This window comes from Lathyrus oleraceus, chromosome 1 (genome assembly GCF_024323335.1).
Source record: "Lathyrus oleraceus cultivar Zhongwan6 chromosome 1, CAAS_Psat_ZW6_1.0, whole genome shotgun sequence".
Taxonomy (NCBI): Eukaryota; Viridiplantae; Streptophyta; class Magnoliopsida; order Fabales; family Fabaceae; genus Lathyrus; species Lathyrus oleraceus.
Window position 1 is genome coordinate 441,668,012 of NC_066579.1, and position 24,755 is coordinate 441,692,766.

The 24,755-nt window shown below is 39.5% G+C and overlaps 1 protein-coding gene across 9 annotated transcripts in view; it reads left to right on the forward strand.

The window, feature by feature from the left end:
* LOC127081456 (putative disease resistance RPP13-like protein 1) overlaps positions 1-4,547 on the forward strand; it is a 92,304-nt gene extending 87,757 nt beyond the window's left edge. The window contains exons 2-3 of one of the 9 annotated variants that reach the window (XM_051021753.1): positions 623-3,928; positions 4,183-4,547. In XM_051021753.1, the coding sequence (XP_050877710.1) occupies positions 623-3,902 (3,280 nt within the window). In that variant the 3' untranslated portion in view covers positions 3,903-3,928; positions 4,183-4,547. Of the gene's footprint in view, positions 1-455; positions 3,929-4,175 lie in introns of all 9 variants that reach the window. The other 8 variants (XM_051021748.1, XM_051021721.1, XM_051021745.1 and 5 more) reach the window with 8 other exon arrangements.
* The last annotated feature ends 20,208 nt before the right edge of the window (positions 4,548-24,755 follow it).

Consider the following 24,755-nt stretch of genomic DNA (forward strand, 5'->3'; position numbering starts at 1 on the left):
AGAAAAGCATCCTATTCTTTTCAATCGTGCCAGGCAAAGCAACAGTGACATGACGCACAGTAGTACATTATAGAGTAAAGCAACCAAACCACTTGACCTTAATTCATTCAGCTACAATTATTTTCTGTTTTACTCTCTTCCATTCCAACTTCATGGCGGTGGCAGCTGTTGGTGAAGCTTTTCTGTCTGCTTTCATTGAAGTTGTTCTCGACAAGCTTGCTTCTCCTCAGGTTGCTAACTTTATCATAGGAAAGAAACTTGACGTCAATTTGGTTCAAAGGTTGAACAACACTCTTTATGCTGTTGAAGCCGTGCTTAACGATGCCGAACACAAACAGATCAATGATTCTGCTGTTAACAAATGGCTTGATGATCTCAAAGATTCTCTCTATGTTGCTGATGACCTTCTTGACCATATCTCTACCAAAGCTGCTCTTTCCAAGAACAACAAGCAGGTGAGTACTGTTAACTACTTCTCTCGCTTTTTCAACTTTGAGGAAAGGGATTTGATTTGTAAGCTGGAAGATATAGTTGCTAGGCTCGAATACATTCTTCAATTTAAAGATATTCTTGGCCTTCAACATATTGCAACTAACCATTCTTCTTGGAGAACTCCATCAACCTCTCTAGATCACCCATCTAACATATTTGGTAGGGATCAAGACAAACAGGCCATACTCAAATTACTCTTACATGATGCTGATGCTGATGATAACATTTCTGTGATTCCCATAGTTGGCATGGGTGGGGTGGGAAAAACTACTTTAGCCCAATCTGTGTTCAACCATGATAGTATAAAGCAGAAATTTGATGTTCAAGCATGGGTTTGTGTTTCTGATGATTTTGATGAACTCAAGTTAACAAAGGCCATCTTAGAGGCAGTTGCAGGGAGTTCTTGTAATATAAATAACAAAGAGTTACTTCATCTTGCTCTGAAGGAAAGACTGTCTGGGAAAACGTTCTTGATTGTTTTGGATGATGTATGGACTGAAGATTATGACAGTTGGAACTCTCTTATAAGGCCTCTTCAATATGGAACTAAGGGAAGTAAAATTCTTGTAACAACCCGTATTGATCAAGTTGCTTCTATGGTCCAAACTTTTCATGCTTACCCTCTTCGGCAATTGTCTGATGAAGATTGTTGGTCTGTGTTTGCAAACCATGCATGTCTTCCTCAAGAAGAATCCAACGAGTATGTGGATCTCCAAAAGATTGGCAAAGAGATTGTTAAAAAATGTAAGGGATTGCCTTTAGCAGCACAATCACTGGGGGGTTTGTTGCGACGAAAACGTGACATTGGGGATTGGAATAATATACTAAAAAGTAACATTTGGGAAAACGAGAGTAAGATCATTCCAGCACTAAGAATTAGTTATCATTATCTCCCTCCCTATTTGAAACGTTGCTTTGTTTATTGTTCCATGTATCCTAAGGATTATGAATTTAAGAAAGACAATTTGATTTTGTTGTGGATGGCTGAAGATCTTTTACCGTCTCTAAAAAATGGGAAAACTTTAGAAGAAGTTGGTTATGAGTATTTTAATGACTTAGCTTCAAGATCATTTTTTCAACGTTCCGGAAGTGGGAACCGATACCAGTGTTTTGTGATGCATGATCTGGTGCATGATTTAGCAACATTGCTTGGTGGAGAATTCTATTTCAGAACAGAAGAACTTGGGAAAGAAACGAAGATAAGTACCAAGACTCGTCATTTATCATTTACTAAGTTCAGTGATCTTGTCTTGGAAAACTATGATGTTTTCAGCAGAGCAAAAAACCTTAGGACATTTTTGACAACCTGTTTTGGACTTCCTCGAGTCAACCATGAAAAGGCACCATGCATCATTTTAGAGAATTTGAAGTGTTTAAGAGTTTTGTCATTTCGATATTTTTTAGATCTTGACACATTGCCTGATTCAGTCGATGAACTGATCCATTTGCGTTATTTGGACCTCTCTTACACAGCTATACAGACATTGCCGGAGTCATTGTGTAATCTGTATAATCTACAAACGTTGAAGTTGCGTAATTGTGCACAACTAACCATGCTTCCCAATGACATGCAAAATCTTGTAAATTTGTGCCATCTTGATATCAATGGAACTAATAAGTTAGAAGAGATGCCTAGAGAAATGAGCAAATTAACTCATTTGCAACATCTGAGTTGCTTTGTTGTGGGCAAGCATGAAAAGAATGGGATCAAGGAATTGGGAACACTTTCAAATCTTCATGGATCACTTTTTATTAGTAAATTGGAGAATGTTACCAACAGCTTGGAAGCATCAAAGGCGCATATCATGGATAAGAAGTACCTTGATGAATTATCATTTAGATGGTCTGAAGACGCAAAGGACCATTTTACATATTCACAAAGTGAGATGGATATACTTGGCAAGTTACAGCCCACCAAGAACTTGAAAAGGCTATATATATCTGGATACAGAGGTACGAGATTTCCAGAATGGATTGGAGATCCTTCCTACCACAATTTAACCGAGTTATCCTTGTATGGTTGTCATAATTGTTGCATCCTTCCACCACTTGGACAATTACGCTCTCTCAAGGACTTGAAAATCCGTGCAATGAGTATGCTGGAGACTATTGGATCTGAATATGGTGATTCCTTTTCAGGAGTCCTCTTTCCCTCCCTTGAAAGTCTGGAGTTTTGTGAGATGCCATGTTGGGAAGTGTGGCATCATTCTCATGAGTCAGAAGTTTCATTTCCTGTATTAAAGTCTCTTGTGATTGTTGATTGTCCCAGATTACACGGAGATTTGCCATCTTATCTTCCTGTCGTGAAAACAATTAAGATTGCACGTTGCAACCAAGTTGACTCTTCTCTCCCAAGGGCTCCTGCCATACGCGAGTTATATATGATTGAAAGCAATAAAGTAGCCTTGCATGAACTACCCATTTCATTGGAATTATTAAGAATTCATGGAAGAGAAATGCCAAAGTCCGTCTTTGAAGCCATTGCCATCAGCCTAACATCTCTTCAAACTTTAGATATCGGAGACTGTTCGTCTGCGATATCATTTCCGGGAGATTGTTTACCCTTATCCTTAAAGAGTTTGTCCATCACAAATTCTAGTAGTCTAAATTTTCCAAAGCAAACCCACCAACATGAATCACTTCAGTCTTTGATGATAGATAGGAGTTGTGATTCTCTCACAACCCTCCCACTGGAGATCCTTCCAAACCTCCTTTATCTCCAAATCCATAATTGTGAAAACATAGAATGCCTTTCAGCTTCGAAAATTCTTCCAAATCTCATTAATATTGACATTAGACACTGCCCTAAATTTGTGTCATTCCCAAGAGAAGGATTGTCTGCACCCAACTTGACATCGTTGTTTGTCTACGGCTGCCTTAATTTAAAGTCACTGCCTTGTCACATAAATAATCTTCTTCCGAAGTTAAAAGAGATTGGAATATATGATTGCCCAGAGATGGAAACATTTCCTGAAGGTGGTATGCCACCTAGCTTGAGATCACTTTATGTTGGAAATTGCGAGAAATTATTGAGGAACCCATCTCTATCTTTCTTTGACATGCTTTCCTATCTTTCAATTGAAGATCTATATGATGGTGTTGAGTCCTTTCCTAACAAGGGTTTTGCATTGCTGCCTCCCTCCCTTACCTCTCTAGATCTTTCGAAAATGTATTGTTTGCACACGTTGGACTGCAGAGGGCTTCTCCACCTGACGTCTCTCCAACGCTTAACAATTCAATCTTGCCCGAAGCTGGAGAATATGGCGGGAGAGAGGCTGCCTGCATCTCTAATACAACTTTATATTAATAGTTGTCCTCTGTTGGGAGAACGATGCGTCAAAAAACATTCTCAAATTTGGCCCAAAATTTCACACATCCAATGTATTAAGGTTAACAACAAATGGATTTAGCAAGCTCAAACTTGGATTTTAAACAGGTAATAGTTCTGCACTTCTTACTTGGACTTCTATTATTTACTAAATAGACTCCAATGTTTGTGATAGCATTATCTGTACATCTGTATTACTATAAGATACTGCAATTTATACTTATAATTCAAATTTTTTTACTACCTTGTGCTGGATTATAAGTAGTTGACCGCTCATAACTGTGTTTTCTTACTTTACATATTGAAATTTGATAACGAGATGTTGAGACTCTTACCTTGTTTTTTCTTATACGAGTTGCCAGAGTTATACTACTAGTTTCCAAGTCGCATTTTGAAGGCCTTGCACATATCCTCAGCTTTTGATGGTCTTTGCTGCTTGAAACACATTGGAATTAGTTTTCTTGATCAGTTTCCAGCGATTTTAGGTTGTGTAATTTGTTATGTGAGACTATAAAAAACAACTGTAACAGATTAATAATTAAAAGGATATATGGTGAGATCTTGCAATTCTTTTGTTTCTGTGATTTGGAATGAAAGGATGCTGCCTGTTGGTAATAGATTGGCTAAATGAGTTGTGGTTTTTACATGTTTGATTTATGGCTCTGTGAATAAGGGTCCTTTGTGGTTCTACAACATCCATGTTTTAAAGAAGTGGTAGCTTTTGTTTCTCATTGAGGTGTGGTACTTTAAAAATCCATGTCTTAAAGAACTTTTCAGATGCCTTTACTGTTTTGCTTTGAAGAAGTGGTAGCTTTTGTTTATCATTCAAGTATGATACTTTAACAAGGATCACTTTTGGTCGCTAACTGCCACCAAAAAGTTTAGCTATGGAATTTCTAGGTTTGATATATAAAAATGAAGAACATGAAGAATTTTTTAGTAGTTGATTATGTTACTTATCTTGTTAGTGATTGATTTTTTGGATTTTGATTTTTTTTATATATTTAGATTTTATGATAAATATAAAAGTTAATGACAAAAAATACTTAAAAAGTTGAAGTTTTTTTTTTGGGAGAAATGGGTGCTAGGGCTTGAAGAGGGAGAATAAATCATCCATCTAATTAAGAATTTTACAAGTAATTTGGTAAGGGGGAGAAAGAGTTTATATATATATATATATATATATATATATATATATATATATATATATATATATATATATATATATATATATATATATATATATATATATCATGAAAGCAGAGACAAAACTACTTTATAGTAAAGTGGGTTCATGCCTCCACCACAACGATCATTTATTTTTAATATAATTAATATATTAATATATTAATATAAATAATATATTAACTATATTAAAAATTAGGAAATAAAATTTATAATGATCCACATTTAATAAATAATATTAAATAATTTAGTTTCTCTCACATACCAATTATCCCATTGCATTAAAAATATATAATTGTTTGTTTTTTTTTATTTAAAAAATAATTAATTTTATATAATAAATAAAATAAATATTTTAAATAAAATTAAAAAAATTCAACTTTTTTTTTATTCCTATTAATTCTTTTTTGATTCTTTGCAAACATAAACAAATCATTTTTCATATTCATCTTTCTCTTTCTTCAATTTCTCTCAATGCAAAGTGTAGCCATGTTACTAGTTTTTTCTCCATTTTTTAATTTTAATAATTAATCTTTATTATTTTTTTATTATTATAATAAAAATAAAAATATATTATTATTCTACTGAGCTTGAGATTGTGTTAATGACCCAAAATTTAATTTTAGAGTTAGTATTTATTTTATAGCATCCATATTACTAGTTTCTTCTCCATTTTTTAATTTTAATTTTTATTATTGTCAATATATAAAGGGAAAACTTAGTTTTTGTATAGTCTATTTTTCTACCAATTTTACCCTTAGATAACTTACATAATAACTTCTAATAACTTCTATTGAAACCACTATTATTATCTTTCACATAACTTCCTACTATTAACTTCTTATATAACTTCCAATTAAAATTAACATTAAATAAAATAATATCGTATATATTTTCACGTACGTTTATTAAAAAAACGAACAGACGGGCTAGTTGTAATAAGAGTAAAAATATATTATTATCTTATTGAGTTTGAGATTGTGTAAATGGAAGAAAATTTAATTTTAGAGTTTTGTAGTGTTTATTTGAAATTGTTGTGTTTGCATCAATATTTATAATATTAATATGAACTTTCTGAATATGATTTTAATTGTGATTTTTTGTTTTTTTAATAATAAGCAATGAAAAAATATTTTAAAAGAAAATCAACAAGCAATCATCAATGAAAAAAATGAACAGACGGACTAGTTGTAACAAGAGTAAAAATATATTATTATCTTATTGAGTTTGAAATTGTGTAAATGGAAGAAAATTTAATTTTAGAGTTTTGTAGTGTTTATTTGAAATTGTTGTGTTTGCATCAATATTTATAATATTAATATGAACTTTCTGAATATGATTTTAATTGTGATTTTTTGTTTTTTTTAGTAATAAGCAATGAAAAAATATTTTAAAAGAAAATCAACAAGCAATCATCAACTCCTAATCCTCGAACACATAATGTATATTTTTTGTTGATTTTGAAAATGAGAAAATCATTCAACATTTTTAGAACATGAAAAATCGTTAGAACAATTATAATGTATATTTATATTTTTTTAAATGAAATGTTATATACATGTTGATCCCACTACTTAAATTCTTTGGCTTCGTCCCTGCATGAAAGGGTAGAGAAGGGATACTTTTACTCTCATTAAAGATTGTGTAGATTCTATTTTGATTTGTTGTTGTTGTGAAATAATCTGAAAATTGATGATTGATTGTGTTGTTATACGATTTTTGTGATTGAACTTATGTGTGTATTATTTTGGTTATGAGTATGTGATTCTCTGCCATTATTGGAAAATTAAAGCTTTGAACATGAACATGAATTTGATGAAAGTGATGAATGAATTGTGTGTCAAATTGCTATGATTTATGACTTGATATGTGCATTGTAATATGTTTGATTGTGATGATATTATTATATGTTGTTCAATTTATATTATGGTGTATTTGAATATTATAATAAGAGTTGAGATGATGAATAAGGGATAAAGAATGAGAAAGATGAGGCTAAAGTGAGAAAACTGAGATTTTGGGCTAATGTTAATCAATTGACATCCTTTGTCAATTGATTGCATGTGTGTAATTTTGGAATTTTTTTGGAAAATTGAACTATATCAATCGATTGATTCCCTTAACTAATCAATTGCATGCGTGTAATTTTGGATTTATTTTGGAAAATTGAACTATGTTAATAGATTGATTCCCTGAATTAATTGATTACTCTTAGGCAAAACATGAGAAATTGAAAGGCATAATGTAATTAGGATTGATGTCAATCAATTGCACCCTAGTGTTAATCGATTGATGCTAGTGTAATTTTGAAAAATTGTTGAGCTAAAGCATATTATTTGATCCAATTGTCTTTGCCATTATTTTAGTTTCATAAGTCCAAATGAGGTTCAGTTTGAAGTATTGGAAAGCTAACGCGTATTGCAAACTCATACTGATGTATTAAGAGGCTAGATGTGAAGGAGAATGGCGATTCAAAACGCAACGGAATTAAAAAAAATTCTCCTTTATTTATCCTTACGAATGAGCATGATCAGTGATAGAATCGTTACCTCTTGTGGCGATTGAAATCTTTGATGCAGATCTACGGAGTGATCATGAACGTTGAATGGTGACAACGCCTCTACTCAGTCCACACGAACGTATTCCTTCAATCTCAGAGCTAGCTGCTACGAATGAAGGCTTTGAGTGGGAGGGATAGGGAGAGAGAAATAAAATTGCAACTACTCAAATGTTTTTGCAGAAGGGTTCTATTTATAAAATCACTTGTGTGGGCTGCAAGCTAAAAGACCCCCCCTTAAGTGTATATGGCACATATCTTATAATATTCCAAAATCACTTAAGCGTGTGATACCTTACCATATTTCGTATTTTACTTAAGTACACCGTACCTTACGATGTTCTTCAATTCACTTAAGTGCACCGTACCTTACGGTGTTCCTTAGTTACTCTATCTCTCATCAATATGTCCTTTTGTATGTGACCCTGTAGGTTTTTGCGACATTGACAATTATATTAAATAATATATTTAACATAATAAACAGTGAGCAGTATCTAGCAACACGTCACTGCTACCCAAGACATGAAAATGTCATGTGATCTGACAAATCCTTTTGTGATAATACTTATATGTACAATTACCTTTTTTCTCTTATGTTTATATTGAACACAAGGCATAGACCGTGTCATCCTTGTCCAGTTCAATATTGGGCCCGTAGATATTTATCTTGTTACGCAGGATGAGCAAATTCCATCTAGGTCACTCATGTCCCTCAACATGCTTCGTGGAGTACCCATCAACTGTCTTTATGGTTGTAGCAACCTGAAAAATACAGTGCGCGAAAAAACAACTGGCGAAAGAAAATGACAGAAGAGTCGCCACCGTGAGTTATTCATCCCAAAGGAGGGAAAGGAAACGCTCGAAGTAAACCTGAAAAAGGAAAGGACAAGACGGGGTCTCGCAAACCAAATCTTGGGTTCCGGAGTCGGTTATGCGAAGGGAAGGTATTAGCACCCCTACGCATCCGTAGTACTCTACGGGATCCACTTTTGTAGTTCTTGTCTAAAGGGTGTGAGTTTATCTTGTGCTGTTTACCAAAAAAAAGGGTTAAATGAAAATGACTCGTGCGGATGTCGCATCCACTGCATACGTATCTCATCTGAATATGAGAATCAGAGTCTTCGTAGCTCGGCTGACCTATGGGTTGGGGGGATGTGTGCTCGCTAAGACATCACGTCTTATGCCTACGTATCTCATCTGGCCTGAGAATCAGAGCAAGCCGTAGTTCGGCTAACTATGGGGTTATGGATTGGGTTTTGGACGAACGACGTCACTACGCAATCTACCGGATGCTCGACCTTTGGAGACTTACTCGCCTGTAGTAGAAGGAGTTAACGTGTTGCTTTGGGTTTTAGGGTTTGGGATGCTCAAGGGCAAAAAGGCAGTCCTTGACGGAGGAACCGCGCTACCTGCAGGGATACGAACACATACAAAACAAACATGTATAACGTAAATGTGCTAACAAGGGGCTCAGAAGTAAATAAACAAAAGAAAACAAATGCCTCCTATCGAGGTCTTCCAGCTAAGAAAGCGATAAAATGCGGAAAAGAGGTAAAAGTACCACACGGATAAAGATCCGAAGTAACAACAATTAAAGGAGTAAGAAACCCAGGGATCTCCCAAGCTAATGCCATCAAAGAAAGGTGAGTCAGTACAGGTAATCGGAATGAACCTCCAAGGGGTATCCCACAAATAAAGTGGGAAAAACACGCAAACCATCTCTGCAAGAGTCTGTGAGCCCTCACAAAAACTCAACAAAAGGGTTAGTGAAACACAATAAGCATTTTTTTCATGGATAACAGTATGGTTTCAGAAACCTCAAACCCTGTGGCATACATTTCAGAAATCATGTGATTAAACATTCAAGGCATAGGTTTCACCCATTCATGCATAATTAAACCCGTGGGCAAAAACATAATGAAATTCATCCATCATACCTCGTACATTCAGATGATCCAAATTAAGAGCATAAAATTATGGGAATGAGGCAAACCTGATGGGAGAGACTGGTTGAAATCAAATGGCACGGCTGGGTTTGCAAACCAATGTCAGGGTTTGCTTGAGCTGAAAGTCTGTGAGTCAGAATGAACCTTTCAGAGCTGCCTGGGGGTTGCTCTGAGTTCTCTGTCAGGTTTCTCTCCAGGTTTTGTCAAGGGTTTTGTTTCAAGGAAACCTCAGAGTATTTTTGTTTCTCTTCCTTTTTTTGTTTGATCTCCCTCTTTTATAACCTGATTTTCATGGCTTTGTGGACTCAAATGAGAGAGGTCCAAGTCCAAGTTTTTTCTATTATATTTTATTTATTTATTTTATTATTTTTTTCATTTATTTATTTATTTATTTATTTTTTCGTTTTTTCGTTTTTAAAAAAAAAAATAAAGTTTCTTGGATCTAATTCTGATTGACATGATGAAATACAATATGAAATGCTAAATGAATGCATGAATGAGGAGGGCAAATTTTGGGGTGTTACAGCTGCCCCTATTCAATCATCAGCTAACCCGAGTAGGATGAAAGCGAACAACTTATCAGACAAACGGGGTGAGTTGTGATTGAATACCAAAGACAGACCGAAAATTTGCGCTCCGAGAACACCATAAAAACGCGGAAATACACCGCGCTGTTTATTTTTCTTCCGATCCTCTGGCTGGATCTGAATCAGTCTTCTGGCTTAATCTGGAGTGTCGATCCTCTGGCTGAATCTATACTCAATTTAGTCCTCTGGTTGGATATTAATTTTGATCCTCGGGCTGGATACGATTTTGATCTTCTGGCTAGATCTTCTTTGATCTTCTGGCTAGATCTCCTTCGTTTCGATTCTTTGGCTGAATCTATTTCCTTTGATTCTCTGGCTGAATCTACTTCGATCTTCTGGCTAGATCTGAATTGTTGCGATTTTCGATCTTCTGGCTAGATCTTCTTTGTTTCGATTCTCTGGCTGAATCTACTTCGATCTTCTGGCTAGATCTGGATTAGGATCCCGCATCTGAGGCATGCGCTGGTTGACCCTCTTTTGAAATCTACACCCAACCTTCATATTAGATATGCAGCTTCGAGAATATTCCACTTTTGGGCTTCGTACATATTCTTCGGGCTAGAACATGTTGTAACGACTCCTCAATTAGACTTGGGCTTGATGGGGAAATACAGCTTGTAGGCGACTTCACTGGGGAATCTTCAAATTGAGCCTTAGGCTGGCTTACTGGAACACGATTCTCAGGCTGAATCTTTGAAATGACCCTCAGGATGGATCACTGGAACACGATTCTCAGGCTGAATCTTCAAAATGACCCTCGGGCTGGATCACTGGAACACGATTCTCAGGTTGAATCTTTGAAATGACCCTCAGACTGGATCATTGGAAAACGATTCTCAGGCTGAATCTTCAAAATGACCCTCAGGCTGGATCACTGGAAAACGATTCTCAGGCTGAATCTTCGAAATGACCCTCAGGCTGGATCACTGGAAAATGATTCTCAGGCCGAATCTTCAAAACGACCCTCAGGCTGGATCACTCACGCTTGATCCTCTGGCTGGATCTCATGACCTTGGTTGTAAAGTAATTCTTCAGTCTGCTTGGAAGAACCTGTTTATCAGCTTATGTGTATGCTTGATATGATATGCATGCAAATGCAAATGTTATGCATGGTGTAAAAAGAAATCTGCTTGGGGAAGCAAACTCCGGTAGGGAACAAATCGCTGTATCAATCCTTGAATGCTCTGTGGGGAATGATCCGTCTGCCTGGACCAATGAGCCACCAAAAATAAATTGGCTGCTTGAAAAGTTGACTTTGCGGGGGGAGTATCAACTATGGAAACTTTGTTCGGCGAGGCTCTGTGAGGAGAGTCTGTGGGGAAAACACTTCCTGGGGAAATGTCGTAGGAAACGACCTTTGTTGGGGATATGAACTTGCTAATCGCCCTCAAGCTGGGGATTAACAAATCTGTTAAAAATAATCTGCTGGGGAATAAGATGAACACTGGGAACGCCACCCTCTCATCTGTTGGTTATGCAACCACTTCGTTGTTGCTAGGAAGATACAGTCTGACACTGTCAACTCCGCTGGGGATATATAGTCTGAATACTGTCAACTCTGCTGGGGAACATGCTTTGCTGAGGAGAGACTTTGTCAACCGCTTGGGGATGAGGATTCATGACTTGACATCCGGTTCCTGTGACCTACAACCAAAAATACACGTATGCCTCGGGGGAGTTACTCGGTTTGAATTCACCGTCCGGGATTAAGCACATTCAAAGCAATTTTAAATGTTTTCCTGTGCAAATCATCTGCAAAAGCCACCATTATGTTCATATGCAATATGTTTTATCAAAAATTCGGACATTTTTGCAAACAAACTGATAAATAAAAAATAAAGAGGCTCTTTAACTGAATTATTCGACTCTTACTGGGGAGAAAATTTGTGCCAGGAATAGGCGAGGGTATCAGGAAGCTGATCCCTGAAAAGAGGTGATCGCTATAAAAAGAGAACTATCCTAATGGCAATGGGGATACGGGGTCCCACCGAGTTTCGACTCTGCTATGGCTCATATGTCCTCAAGACGCTTTGCTCATCTTGCTTTCTAAAGTGGATGATTAGTCGATCTTTAACCTTTGAAGATTGCCGGATTGAATGAAACGGTGATATAACACTGATGAACTCAGATCACAGTCATTCGCTTATTCCCTAACTTTTGCCTGGATCGCCCCCTTTTCGGGTTTTCAATCCACCGGGATACCCATTTTTGCCTGAGCCGCCCTTTTGGGTTTTCGACTCACCGGATGTACTCTTTTTTTATATCCCTAATTTTTGCCCGAACCTCTTTATTCTTTTTTTTTAGTTCGTCGGGATGCCCTTTTTTTGCCTGGACTATTCTTTTTATCATCCAGCGGGTCTATTTTATGCGAAGTATTTTTTTTTAACTGCGTCTGATTTAATAGGGGACGGGAATCCTTCGCCATCCATGGTTGTTAGCATCAAAGCTCCGCCATAGAAAATCCTTTTAACCACGTACGGACCCTCATAGTTCGGTGTCCATTTGCCCCTGTGATATGTGTTGGGAGGAAGAAATCTTTTGAGTACCAATTCACTGACTTGATACCCCCGAGAGCGCACTTTCTGACCAAATGCTTTCTTCATTCGTCTCTGACCGAGATACGTCAATTCTGGGTACGTAGTTCCAGCATAGCACCTTAATCGTCGAAGACAAGGTAAACAAAGCATCAGCAAATTGGTTTTCTTCAAAAGAAAGTCAACAATCTTCTCGTGTAGTCTCTGTAAGGAGCCATATGAGGCTGAGGTGTATACCATTTCCCGTTGGTTTGATTGATGACCAAAGCTGAATCCCCGTATACATCCAGGGTATATTGACGGCTTCCTCAAGTCTTAGGATACAAGCTTCGTATTCGGCTTCATTGTTGGTGCAGGGAAAAGTTATTCTAGCACCAAATGGCATATGAACCCCCTTCCGGTGTGATCAACACTACACCAACTCCGCAACCATTGACGTGGACCGCCCCATCAAACATCATAACCCATTTGGATTCAGGGTCAGGCCCCTCCTCCGGGAGTGGTTCCTCTCAATCTTTCGATTTGAGAAACATGATGTCCTCATCAGGAAAGTCAAACCTCATAGGTCGGTAATCATCATTCGGTTGCTCTGCAAGATAGTCTAACAAGACACTTCCCTTGATGGCTTTTTGTGAAGTGTATTGGATGTCATACTCTGTCAGTATCATTTGTCACCTAGTAACCTTTTCGGTAAGTGCTGGCTTTTCAAAAATATACTTGACTGGATCCATTTTTGATATCAATAGAGTCGTGTGAGTCAACATATACTGTCTTAGTCGGCGAGCAGCCCATGCCAAAGCACGGCAAGTTTTCTCGAGCAATGAGTATCTTTGTTCACAGTCGGTAAACTTTTGCTAAGGTAGTATATTGCATGCTCTTTTCGACCTGACTCGTCAGGCTGACCGAGCACACAACCCATTGACCTTTCTAACACAGTCAAGTACATGATCAACGGTCTTTCCTCTCGGCCTGTAGACTTGCCCCGATCTTGATCTCTTTCTTGTCGTCTGCGGTACCGATGTTGACGGTCTCAATCACCTCCTGATAAGGTGTAATAGCTCGGTCCTCCTGTTTCAACAATCTGGCTAACCCTTCAGGCAATTCACAATCTTCCTCAACCCCTTCTTCGGCTTAATAGATAGGATTGTCGAAGTCATACTTGGCCATAGCAGTGTCGTTAGTAGTGAGATCCGGGTGGTCCGCTCTGCATGATGGAGGATCATGCTTTACCTTAGAATGAGAGATTTTTTTTTTGGAAAGAAAGAAAAAACGAAAAAAGAAACATTGCCATTTTTTTTGTAAAAGTAGAAAAAACTGAAAGAAAGAGAACACAAAATTGTTTGCAAAAGTCGTCCTTTATTGATGATAAAAATAATTGCGAAATGTAACTAAATGGATGGCCCTACAAATGAGCCGTTACACCTTGGGCAAATTGTAAGACTTTATTATGCATGTAATAAAGGAAAACAATAAAAATCACTCTTTCAGTAGAGTAACCCGGACGGTTTTTTCAGACGACCAATTGTCGAGCTTTTCTCCCGGGACACACGGGCGAATCCAGCTATCTAAGTCACAGTCGCTATCAGCCTTGTCTTCATCTGCAGCATTGACGATGTGGGGAGAAACCAAACCCCCGCTGGAGAGAGTACCGGTTTCATTCTTCTGAGATCCCGGAGCATACCCCAATCCAAACTTGTCTTCTTTGATGACTGGCTCCACAAATTTGCCCCAGCCTTGGGCATTACCAGCTTTAACCACTTCGACAACTTGCTTGTATGAAGAGATAGAAGTCCCGACCTTCTCAGACTCAGGTGAACAGACAACTTCGGGCACGACCTCATTGACGTTTATGGCTTCGAAGCCCTGACACAGCATCTCGTGCATCTCGCCGTCCATCTCTACATACTTAAATGTAGACAGGTGGCTAACAAAAATATCCTCTTCACCACAGACAGTGACGACCTGACCTTCTAGTTCATATTTGAGCTTCTGGTGGAGGGTAGAAGTAACAACACCGGCAACATGAATCCAAGGCCGACCTAGCAGACAGCTGTAGGCAGGCTAGATATCCATCACATAAAAGGTGCTCTTGAACACCTGCGGTCCAATCTTAACTGGCAACTCAACTTCGCCAAAGACAGCTCTCTTAGAGCCATCAAAAGCCCTCACAACTAAGTTACTTGGCCTCAGGATGGTGTCATCGCAATCCAACTTCATTAAGGCTTTCTTTGGAAGAACATTCAGAGAAGAGCCTGTATCAACCAAAACATGGGAAAGCACCCTTTGCACTCCATCATGATATGCAAGGCTTTGTTGTGATTCCTGCCCTCAGATGTCAGGTCATTATCGGTGAAACCTAGCCCCCGACTAGCGTTTACATTGGAAACTACCGACTCTAGCTGGTTAACAGTTATCTCCGGTGGAACATAGGCCATATTCAGTACTTTCAACAAGGTTGCTCTGTGCGCCTCAGAGCACAACAATAGTGAGAGAATGAAGATCTTTGAGGGTGTCTGATTTAGCTGGTCGACTACCTTGTAGTCACCTTTCTTGATAATCCTCATAAACTCATCCACTTCCTTCTCGAATGCGGTCTTAGGAGGATCTTCCTCAGTAGTAACCTCTTCGACGGCCATCTGTTTCCCTTTAGTCTTGGCAGCTGCCTCGGCTTCAGTATTCGCGCGTAATGTTGATGGTGCAAATAGGCGTCCACTGCGAGTGAAGCCACCAACCCCTCCAACATTGTCTACAGTGGAGCTACCAATGTCAATGTCTTCTCGTTAACTCTCTGCCCCTGGCAGTAGATATCAACCCCATAGTGCCACGGGATAGCATTGTCTTTCTCATACGGAACGGGTCCTGGTATTGTGATGGTGATCGGACCAACCAAAGTCGGTTGAGGGCTGTCAGAGTAAATTGCAACTGGTGCTGAACTTTCGATGTTCACCGTTGCTGGCTCTGTACTTTCTGGGAAATATATTATTGTCGGAGCGAGTCTCTCGGGAACATATATTTCTTCAGGAGTGAAATAAAACGTCACCGTCGATACATCATTCTTCACTGGACGGGCCTGATCGAACTGAAGACAACCTTCATCTATCAGTTCCTGAATACCCCTTCTCAAACTGTCACATCCGTTTTTAGCAGCTTGACAATTTCTGCATTCTTCCCCACAGCCCGGGAAAATCTGTCCTTTCAGAAGTCGGTCTTTAACCACCGATAGCAAAGTCTTCACCTTAGTCACATCAGAAACCAAATTCAAAGTTTCCCCACTATCAACAGCATTAATCCTCTGCCCGCCGTGAGTCGGCATCGGGTTCTGGATAACATTAAGCACCAAAGCAAAATTGATAGCCTGGGCATCTCTCAAATCTTGTACCTTTAACTGGAGAGCCTTGCAATTATCTATAGTATGACCAGGTGCGTTGGAGTGAAAAACACATCTGGCGTTGACATCATAACCTCTAGGAAAATTATTGGGATCGATTGGTGGGGCCAGAGTTCTCAACGTAACCAAATTCATGTCAATCAGCTTGGGAAGTAATACTGAATAAGGCATTGGGATTGGCTCGATGACCCGGTCCGTCTGCCTTGGACGTTGTTGATAGTGTCTCTGCTGACCCGGATTACCTCCTTGTTGTTGATTGTTGTACCTGGGTTGTTGTTGCGGATGATATTGTGGTTGAGGAACAGGTGTTGGAATAGTGACTGCAACCACTTGATCTTGATAATAATTAGGGTGTCCTCTACCCCTGCCTCTGCCGGCATACACAACGCTTGCCTCACCTTCTTTTCTTCGTTGACCGTTACCAGCAAACGGTCTCTTGGGACCTGATGAGTTGGAAGCACTATTGTCTTGAATTCGGCCCATCTTCAACAGACTCTCGATTCTTTCTCTAGCAATTACTATCTCTGCAAAGCTGATTGACGGGCAAGCATCCAATCTCTCAATATAATTGCCTTGAAGAGTGTTCATGAACATGTCCGCCATCTCCCTTTCAGACATAGGGGGTTGGACGGACGCAGCAATCTGTCTCCAACGCTGAGCGTACTCTCTAAAGGTTTCCTTGACAGTCTGAGACATACCTTGCAACAAGGTCTGATTTGGAGCCATGTCCAAGTTATATTGATATTGCTTGACAAAAGCCTCTGCCAAGTCTTTCCAGCTCTTGATGGTAGTATGAGATAAATGAGAATACCATTCACGAGAAGCTCCAGTTAGACTGTCTTCAAAATAGTACATCCACAGCTTTTTATCTTCCGTGTGAGCTCCCAACCTTCCCAGATAAGATTGGAGATGAGTGCGTGGGCAAGAAGCCCCGTTGTATTTCTCAAAAGTAGGGGGTTTGAACTTGTGAGGAATCCTTACTCCTTGAACCAGACCAAGATTTGTGACATCAAAGCCTAAGGAATTTTGAGACTCCAAAGATTTGAGCTTCTCAGCAAGCTCATCCATACGGCGAGTGGTCTCGAGGGCCTTGTCGTGCAAAGAAAATTGATCATACTGATAATCTTCAGTAACGGGGCGCCCGTTAATCCGAATTCCTTGATTCACATTGTACCTTCCGCCAATACCGTTTCCAACATTCTCTGTGTTGCCAACATTACCCAGGTTTCCATCAGCATTTGCGTTACCCGCGTTACCAGTGTTCACAGGGTTATCAGCGTTCCCAGGGTTACCAGGGTTTCCCTCAGCATTTGGTATCTCCACCTCCGGATCGGGTCTCGGTTGCTCAACCAATTCCCTCAGCTTTTCCTGGCCTTCTGCCATACCAGTCATCAATGTCATGAACTGATCCATCCTTTCACGCATATCAGCCAGCTGTTTCTGTACTTGGTCCATCGCTAGCTGTGGACGATTTTCCTTTGTCGGTTACCTGTGGACTCGCTTGGGACCAATAACTGCCACATACAAGGAACAAACATTAGACATTGCGGTGACACCTGCAAAACAGACAAGGGTTAATATGCATGGTATGTGATGCACTGCTTGTTCAGTTTTAAGGCACCCCCGTTTTGAAAGGGAATACCCTGCAAATTAAAAATAGCATGAGATGTTGGATGCAAATATGCAGATGATGTTATGCAATGCAAAGGCATGTTAATCAGAATTGATGGATCCGCTTGAACATCTGTCAGGTTGCACTGCCTGGAGAGAAATTCACCGAGGAATATAATACAAGACCAAAACTCTGCTCCAGAAAACCGGGTTGGTTGGAGGTTAAGGTTTCCTGAATTTAGCCCGCCCCTCACTGGTAGGTTCTAAGAATAGAAGTTCGTCAGCTTCAGCCCTTCAGTCGCGAATAATACGTTTACCACTGAAGGTTTGGTATTATTACGGGATAAAAGACCTCCATTGAATCCCCTCAACAGGACATCCTAATAGCAAGTTCCCAGTCTCAGGATCCTCGGATTGAGCAGCGAGAATGCGCCCACCAGAGCTAACATAATCACGTCTCGGAGGAGAGGCCTCGACTGAGTTCTCGGGAAATGGTCACCAGAGTCGAGGATTTCTAGAGGAACATCCTGCCGTTACGGAACACCCGTAAGACATAATATATCCAAAAGAGACCTCGTCTAGGTGTGGTTCTTCACGAACGACTTAACGTAGCAACACGCCACGCAAGCCTCATGATTATCCACTCTAAAACCTGTGTGTACACTCAAGCCTAGGTAATGGGCTTATCTCTCATAGAACACCCCATCCCAACAAACAAACAAACAAACAGATCCAACAGATACAACAGATGCATGCAAGCAGGTAAGCAAATAAATGTACAAAAGCATGAACACCCAATAAACAAGAAATCACACAAGCTAGGAGGGACTCGCTTAGGGAAGATGGACCAGCAAGAGGTCAACTTCATAGTGTTCCCAGCAGAGTCGCCAGCTGTAGCAACCTGAAAAATACAGTGCGCGAAAAAACAATCGGCGAAAGAAAATGACAGAAGAGTCGCCACCGTGTGTTATTCATCCCAAAGGAGGGAAAGGAAACGCTCGAAGTAAACCTGAAAAAGGAAAGGACAAGACGGGGTCTCGCAACCAAATCTTGGGTTCGGGAGTCGGTTATGCGAAGGGAAGGTATTAGCACCCCTACGCATCCGTAGTACTCTACGGGATCCACTTTTGTAATTCTTGTCTAAAGGGTGTGAGTTTATCTTGTGCTGTTTACCAAAACAAAAGGTTAAATGAAAATGACTCGCGCAGATGTCGCATCCACTGCATACGTATCTCATCTAAATATGAGAATCAGAGTCTTCGTAGCTCGGCTGACCTATGGGTTAGGGGGATGTGTGCTCGCTAAGACATCGCGTCTTATGCCTACGTATCTCATATGGCCTGAGAATCAGAGCAAGTCGTAGTTCGGCTAACTATGGGGTTATTGTCGCATCCGCGAAAATCAACCGGCGAGCGCTGAAATAAAAACAACACAGAGCCGCCACCAAACGTTATTTATCCCAAGGTAGGGAAAGGAAACGCTCAGAGAAACCTGGAAAAGACATGGTCTCGCGACCAAGAGAATGGGTTCGGGAGTCGGTTACGCGAGGGGAAGGTATTAGCACCCCTCACGTCCGTCGTACTCGACGGGATCCATGCTCTAGAAAAGAAAAGGTTGCTATAAACATCATACTCACACGCTACCGGATCACACAGGTGGGGTTAGAAGAAAGGGGGCTCGATAGGACATCGCATCCCATGCCTACGTATCTCATCGGGAATGAGAATCAGAGCTACCGTAGTTCGGCTCATGCACGCCAAACAAATCAAACAATTAAACACACAAGGGTGGCAAACATGGAGCCCGACAACCACTCAATGGAATTACGTCAGCATCCGAACCAAAACGCACACAAGAGGGCAAACGTGGAGCCCGACAGCCAATCACTGGACTTATGTCAGCATCCGAACCCAAACAACCCACACTGGAACTCGAACGCCACTCAATGGACTTACATCCGCTACCAAGCACACAACAATCACATACAAACAAACAACAACAGGCTAAGGAGTCTGGAACTCGAGCCTAGCACAGTTATCAAACAACTCACACAAAAAAGAAAAAGGCGCCCGGAGTGGTCTCGCACGACCACCTGCCTACATACCTCGTCTGGAACAAGGATCAGGGCGATGTAGTTCCCCCTCAAGGGACTGAAAATCTAGCCAGACACAAAGGGAGACACACTACTAGGGAGCTGTACTCGAGCCTAGTGTTATCATGCATCATTGACCCTAAGTTCAAGTTTTCTATCCTACTTGCATAAGCAAGCTAATCCTAACCAGGAAATAAGCAAGCACACAAGCATACAATCAATGAGAACAGGCATCTCAATCAACACAAGCATAACAGATATCCACATAGCACACACTATAACCAAACAATTGGGCTCAAGCAATGGGTTTGACTGCCTCAGCAAGTCATCTGTATAGGCTGTGTTTGCTCTTAACCTTGCCATTGAGAGGCTAAGGTGAAGCAGATGAAAGGATGAAGTGAGGATGAGACCTCACAGCTCTTATCCCTGGCCAGGGAGAGCTAATAGACAAATGAGCATGGGTCCAGAATGTGGGAACCCTTCTATACTCAGAGACTCTGACTCAATGTGCACAGCACAAGATCTTTCGGTCTGTATCCCAATGCATCAACACAAAGCAGTGTGAGCAAAGGGATGACACAACAAGAATAGTGGGGGGTAGGTTACATACCCCTTGGCTTCCACCAATTGCCTCATTGAGGTCTTTACCTGCTTGGGCTTAAAAATAAACAATCACAATCATTGCCTCTTAAGGAGGACTTCAGACAGGTGCCTGGCCAAGTAACAGGCCAGGTCTTCCAGACTACATGAAGTTTAGGAATTTATACCTCAATGCAAGTTGCTTAAGCAAAGCAAAGCAAAAGTTCACAAGGAACTGAGCAACTAAAGTACCTGGAAACAATCAAACACAGTTAGTACTCAGACAGACAAACCATAAACAGCAAGTGTTCAATCAATCAGTCTATACAACTCAATGCACAACACAAGGCAAGCTCAAGGCTTAAGCCCAAGCTTCACAACCTACAAAACAATGTTATGTTAGTGTACAAACATCAACAACATCAATTAAAATTGATTTGGATCATTCTCCATAAGCATTGCTTCTCTTATCCTGAAAAATCAAGCAAACATTAGCAACTAGACCACTAGGCCAAGCCTAGGGTCCAAAGACAAGAAAAAACCTTAAACAGCAAGGTATCCTCAATCCAAACTCAAATTAACATCAAACAAGAGCAAACATCATTTGTCTCATGTTTATATCATTCATTATGCTCATGCTATGCACAAAACAAGGCACACTAGTTCAAATGAAGCACCAAGCATACAAACAGAACTATTGCATTCAAATCCACATCAAAACAATTCCAAAAATTCTCAAATAAATTACACCTAAACAGGAGGTATTCAAGGTCTATCATGTCAAATTTGAGCTCAATTGGGCAAATGGAACCATGTCAATGAAAATCATCAAAAACAGACACAATTATAGGCTCCAAATCACAACATCAACATATGCATTCACTTCAAAAATTCATATCTCAATGAAAACCAAAAAGAAATGAATGGGACCAAAACAGGGATGTCACACAATGTGTCTACAACATGCATATCAAATTTCATGGCTATCTAATACCATATGAGCATTTCTCAATCAATCTACCAACCTAGGTCACATGAGCTTGCAAATTCAACCACCAGAAATGAAAAATCACAATTAATTAGAAAATGCAATGTAAAATTCCACAAAAATTCACAAAGCTTCCTAACATGTTAATCAACATTCATGTAAAATTTCATGTCATTCCACCAAGCATAAGGCACTCAAATAATTTCAACAAGTTGACATCAAGAGGTGTGACACAAATTGTCACACCTAAGTTCTAAAATTCATAACTCCATGGCCAGGTATCAAAAACTCATGAAATTTACATGGAAATGAGCATCAATGAGTCAAGAATCATCACAAAAATTGGCAATCATTTATTTAACATTATGAGCATTTCATGAACCAAATGGTACAAGGTAGCAAAAATGGACATATGTGAAACAAGCCTAAGCCAAATAATATTTTTACCATGCACAACTTTGACCAATAGGTCAAAAAAAAACCTAGAGTCAACAACAAAGTCAACACAACAACTCTCACATTTTTCTGAATTTTATACAATTTTTGGTGAATTATTTAAGGTGCTAATGTATTTTTTATGAATTAAAATGGAATTAATTAAATTAATTAAAATGCCAATGGCATTTCTGTAAATAGGCATGGCGCGGGCGGTAAACGCCGAGTTTAAAAATTCGAATGGCTTTTTGGATCAAACAGCTTGCTCATCACCATTCTCAACTGCATTTTTCCAGAAATCTCATGAATGCTCAAGAACACGAGTTTCTCAAACCATCACCAAAATGGACGAGTGGATAGCCGTTGGACTCGTCTAAGCACGAGGATCTCGAATCTCAACTTAATTTCATCTAAAAGTTTCTAAATCATGTGAATCGAAGAGGTTAGGGTTTTGTCACAAAACTTCAATTCCAGATTTCTTCTCCTATGGTTCATCATTCTCAAAACTACAACTATCACCGTGCTCTACGTTGAACGCACTATAGAATGCATATGACAATTAAGCAAATCACGATATTCGAAAAAACTTCAAACCTGGAAATGGCAGTATTGTTCGTGATGTTTCCAGGCCTATGAGTCCAAAACAGCAGCGCAACAAGCTTCAAGAAGTTGAGTTCCAAGCTCAGGTTCAATTGATTCCACTCCTAGCGTGCGAATTCTTGATTTACCATTGGAGCACCTTCCTATGACAGTTGCAATTCCAAGTGGATTTAATGATGAAACACAAAAACAGATGGAGTAGAGGTTGAGGCAAGGTGAATGCAAAAGGAAATTCGCAAATTGATCCACAATTGGTGAAGATTGATGAATTTGAAGATTTGGTGTTCTTGAGCAAACTTGAGAGAATGAAGAGGTTTTGGATCCAACTTTGGTAATTGTGAAATTCAGTTATGATTAGAATGTGTTTTGGTTTATATATGTGCACTTAATCATCAATTAATCATGTAATTAGCCAAGTTGAATTTGTTAATGAAAGTGTGAAATTTCAAGTGAGGGCAAAAATGTAATTTCCATAGGACAACTCATGCCACCTCAATGACAGCTCACACACCTTCCAAATTCCATGTGTGAGCTGTCTCCACTTGTCTCATGCTTATTGGTTGTGTAATTTGCAAAATCACATGTGTATGCATTTTGTCCAATTTTAGCCATTTCACTTTTCAAGCCAAATTCCAAACCATATGCCTTAGCCATGAAATGATGATTCCAACAAGTTTAAAATGCCAATTATGAGGTGTAGCAAAAATTCCCACCTCAAAATTCCAATTATTTTGCAAGTTGGACCATTTTGCCCCTAGTCCAATTTAACTGTCCAGTTGAAAATTGACTTTTTGCATTGACCACTTTTGGGAAAATCCAATTATGCACCCTTAAAATACATGTCAAATGGAGTTTGTGCATATAAAGAACTTGCAATTTGGACAAAGCATGTGGAAATTATGGCCTCCTGATTACGGGTCATTTTTGAATTTCACTGAGCCATAACTTTCCAACCGTACATTGGATTTTCAAGTTCTTGGACTTTTTGGAAAGGTGAGAACAAGATATACAACTTTCATGTTGAACACTTTTTCATTTGAAGCTTCCTTGGACATCTTATTTTGAGGTCAAAAACTTTCCATTTTTGGAAACTTCAGTTACAGGTCACTTTCTATTTTTGGCAGTTTTTGTCCTGACTTGATTTTCTTCATTTTTAAGCTTTGCAATGTCATTTAACACTTGTTCCAACATGAATGAAGTGTGTCCAAATCATTTCCACCTCCCAATCCATCAGATCATGTACAGTTGACCACAGTTGACTTTCCATCTGATAGATGAATCTGGCAATGCATAGATCAAATTAAACCCCAATCTCCAACTGAAATGGCTCAAGGGTGATACCCTAGCCTCAATAATCACCATATAATCACAAAATGAACCCCATATCCATCATAAACCCCATCTCCTGATCCAGCCCTGATTGGCCCAATGCACCTGATTAGGGTTGACCAGTGGTCAAAACCCTAATCTCAAGGAATGAGCTTCAATCACTTGATGACATCCAAACATGATGATGATGATGTATCATTGCAAACAAGATGAAGACCAATACCCTTGGAGAATCATGAAACCCTAATTCACAGCCCAATCCTCAGATAGCCAATGATCAGTCAATAAATCCCTAGGCTTGCACCTTATGACTTCCCATCTTCTGGTCAATACTTGGGAGTATGGCTTGGCACAATGTAACCACATGTTATGCAATATGCAATGCCTAATGACCTAAAATGATATGCAAATATGTTAACGCTAGTCCCAAGAGAAGAGGGCAAATTTTGAGGTGTTACAGTTATGGATTGGGTTTTGGACGAACGACGTCACTATGCAATCTACCGAATGCTCGACCTTTGGAGACTTACTCGCCTGTAGTAGAAGGAGTTAACGTGTTGCTTTGGGTTTTAGGGTTTGGGATGCTCAAGGGCAAAAAGGCAGTCCTTGATGGAGGAACCGCGCTACCTGCAAGGATACGAACACATACAAAACAAACATGTATAACGTAAATGTGCCAACAAGGGGCTCAGAAGTAAATAAACAAAAGAAAACAAATGCCTCCTATCGAGGTCTTCCAGCTAAGAAAGCGATAAAATGCGGAAAAGAGGTAAAAGTACCACACGGATAAAGATCCGAAGTAACAACAATTAAAGGAGTAAGAAACCCAGGGATCTCCCAAGCTAATGCCATCAAAGAAAGGTGAGTCAGTACAGGTAATCGGAATGAACCTCCAAGGGGTATCCCACAAATAAAGTGGGAAAAACACGCAAACCATCTCTGCAAGAGTCTGCGAGCCCTCACAAAAACTCAACAAAAGGGTTAGTGAAACACAATAAGCATTTTTTTCATGGATAACAGTATGGTTTCAGAAACCTCAAACCCTGTGGCATACATTTCAGAAATCATGTGATTAAACATTCAAGGCATAAGTTTCACCCATTC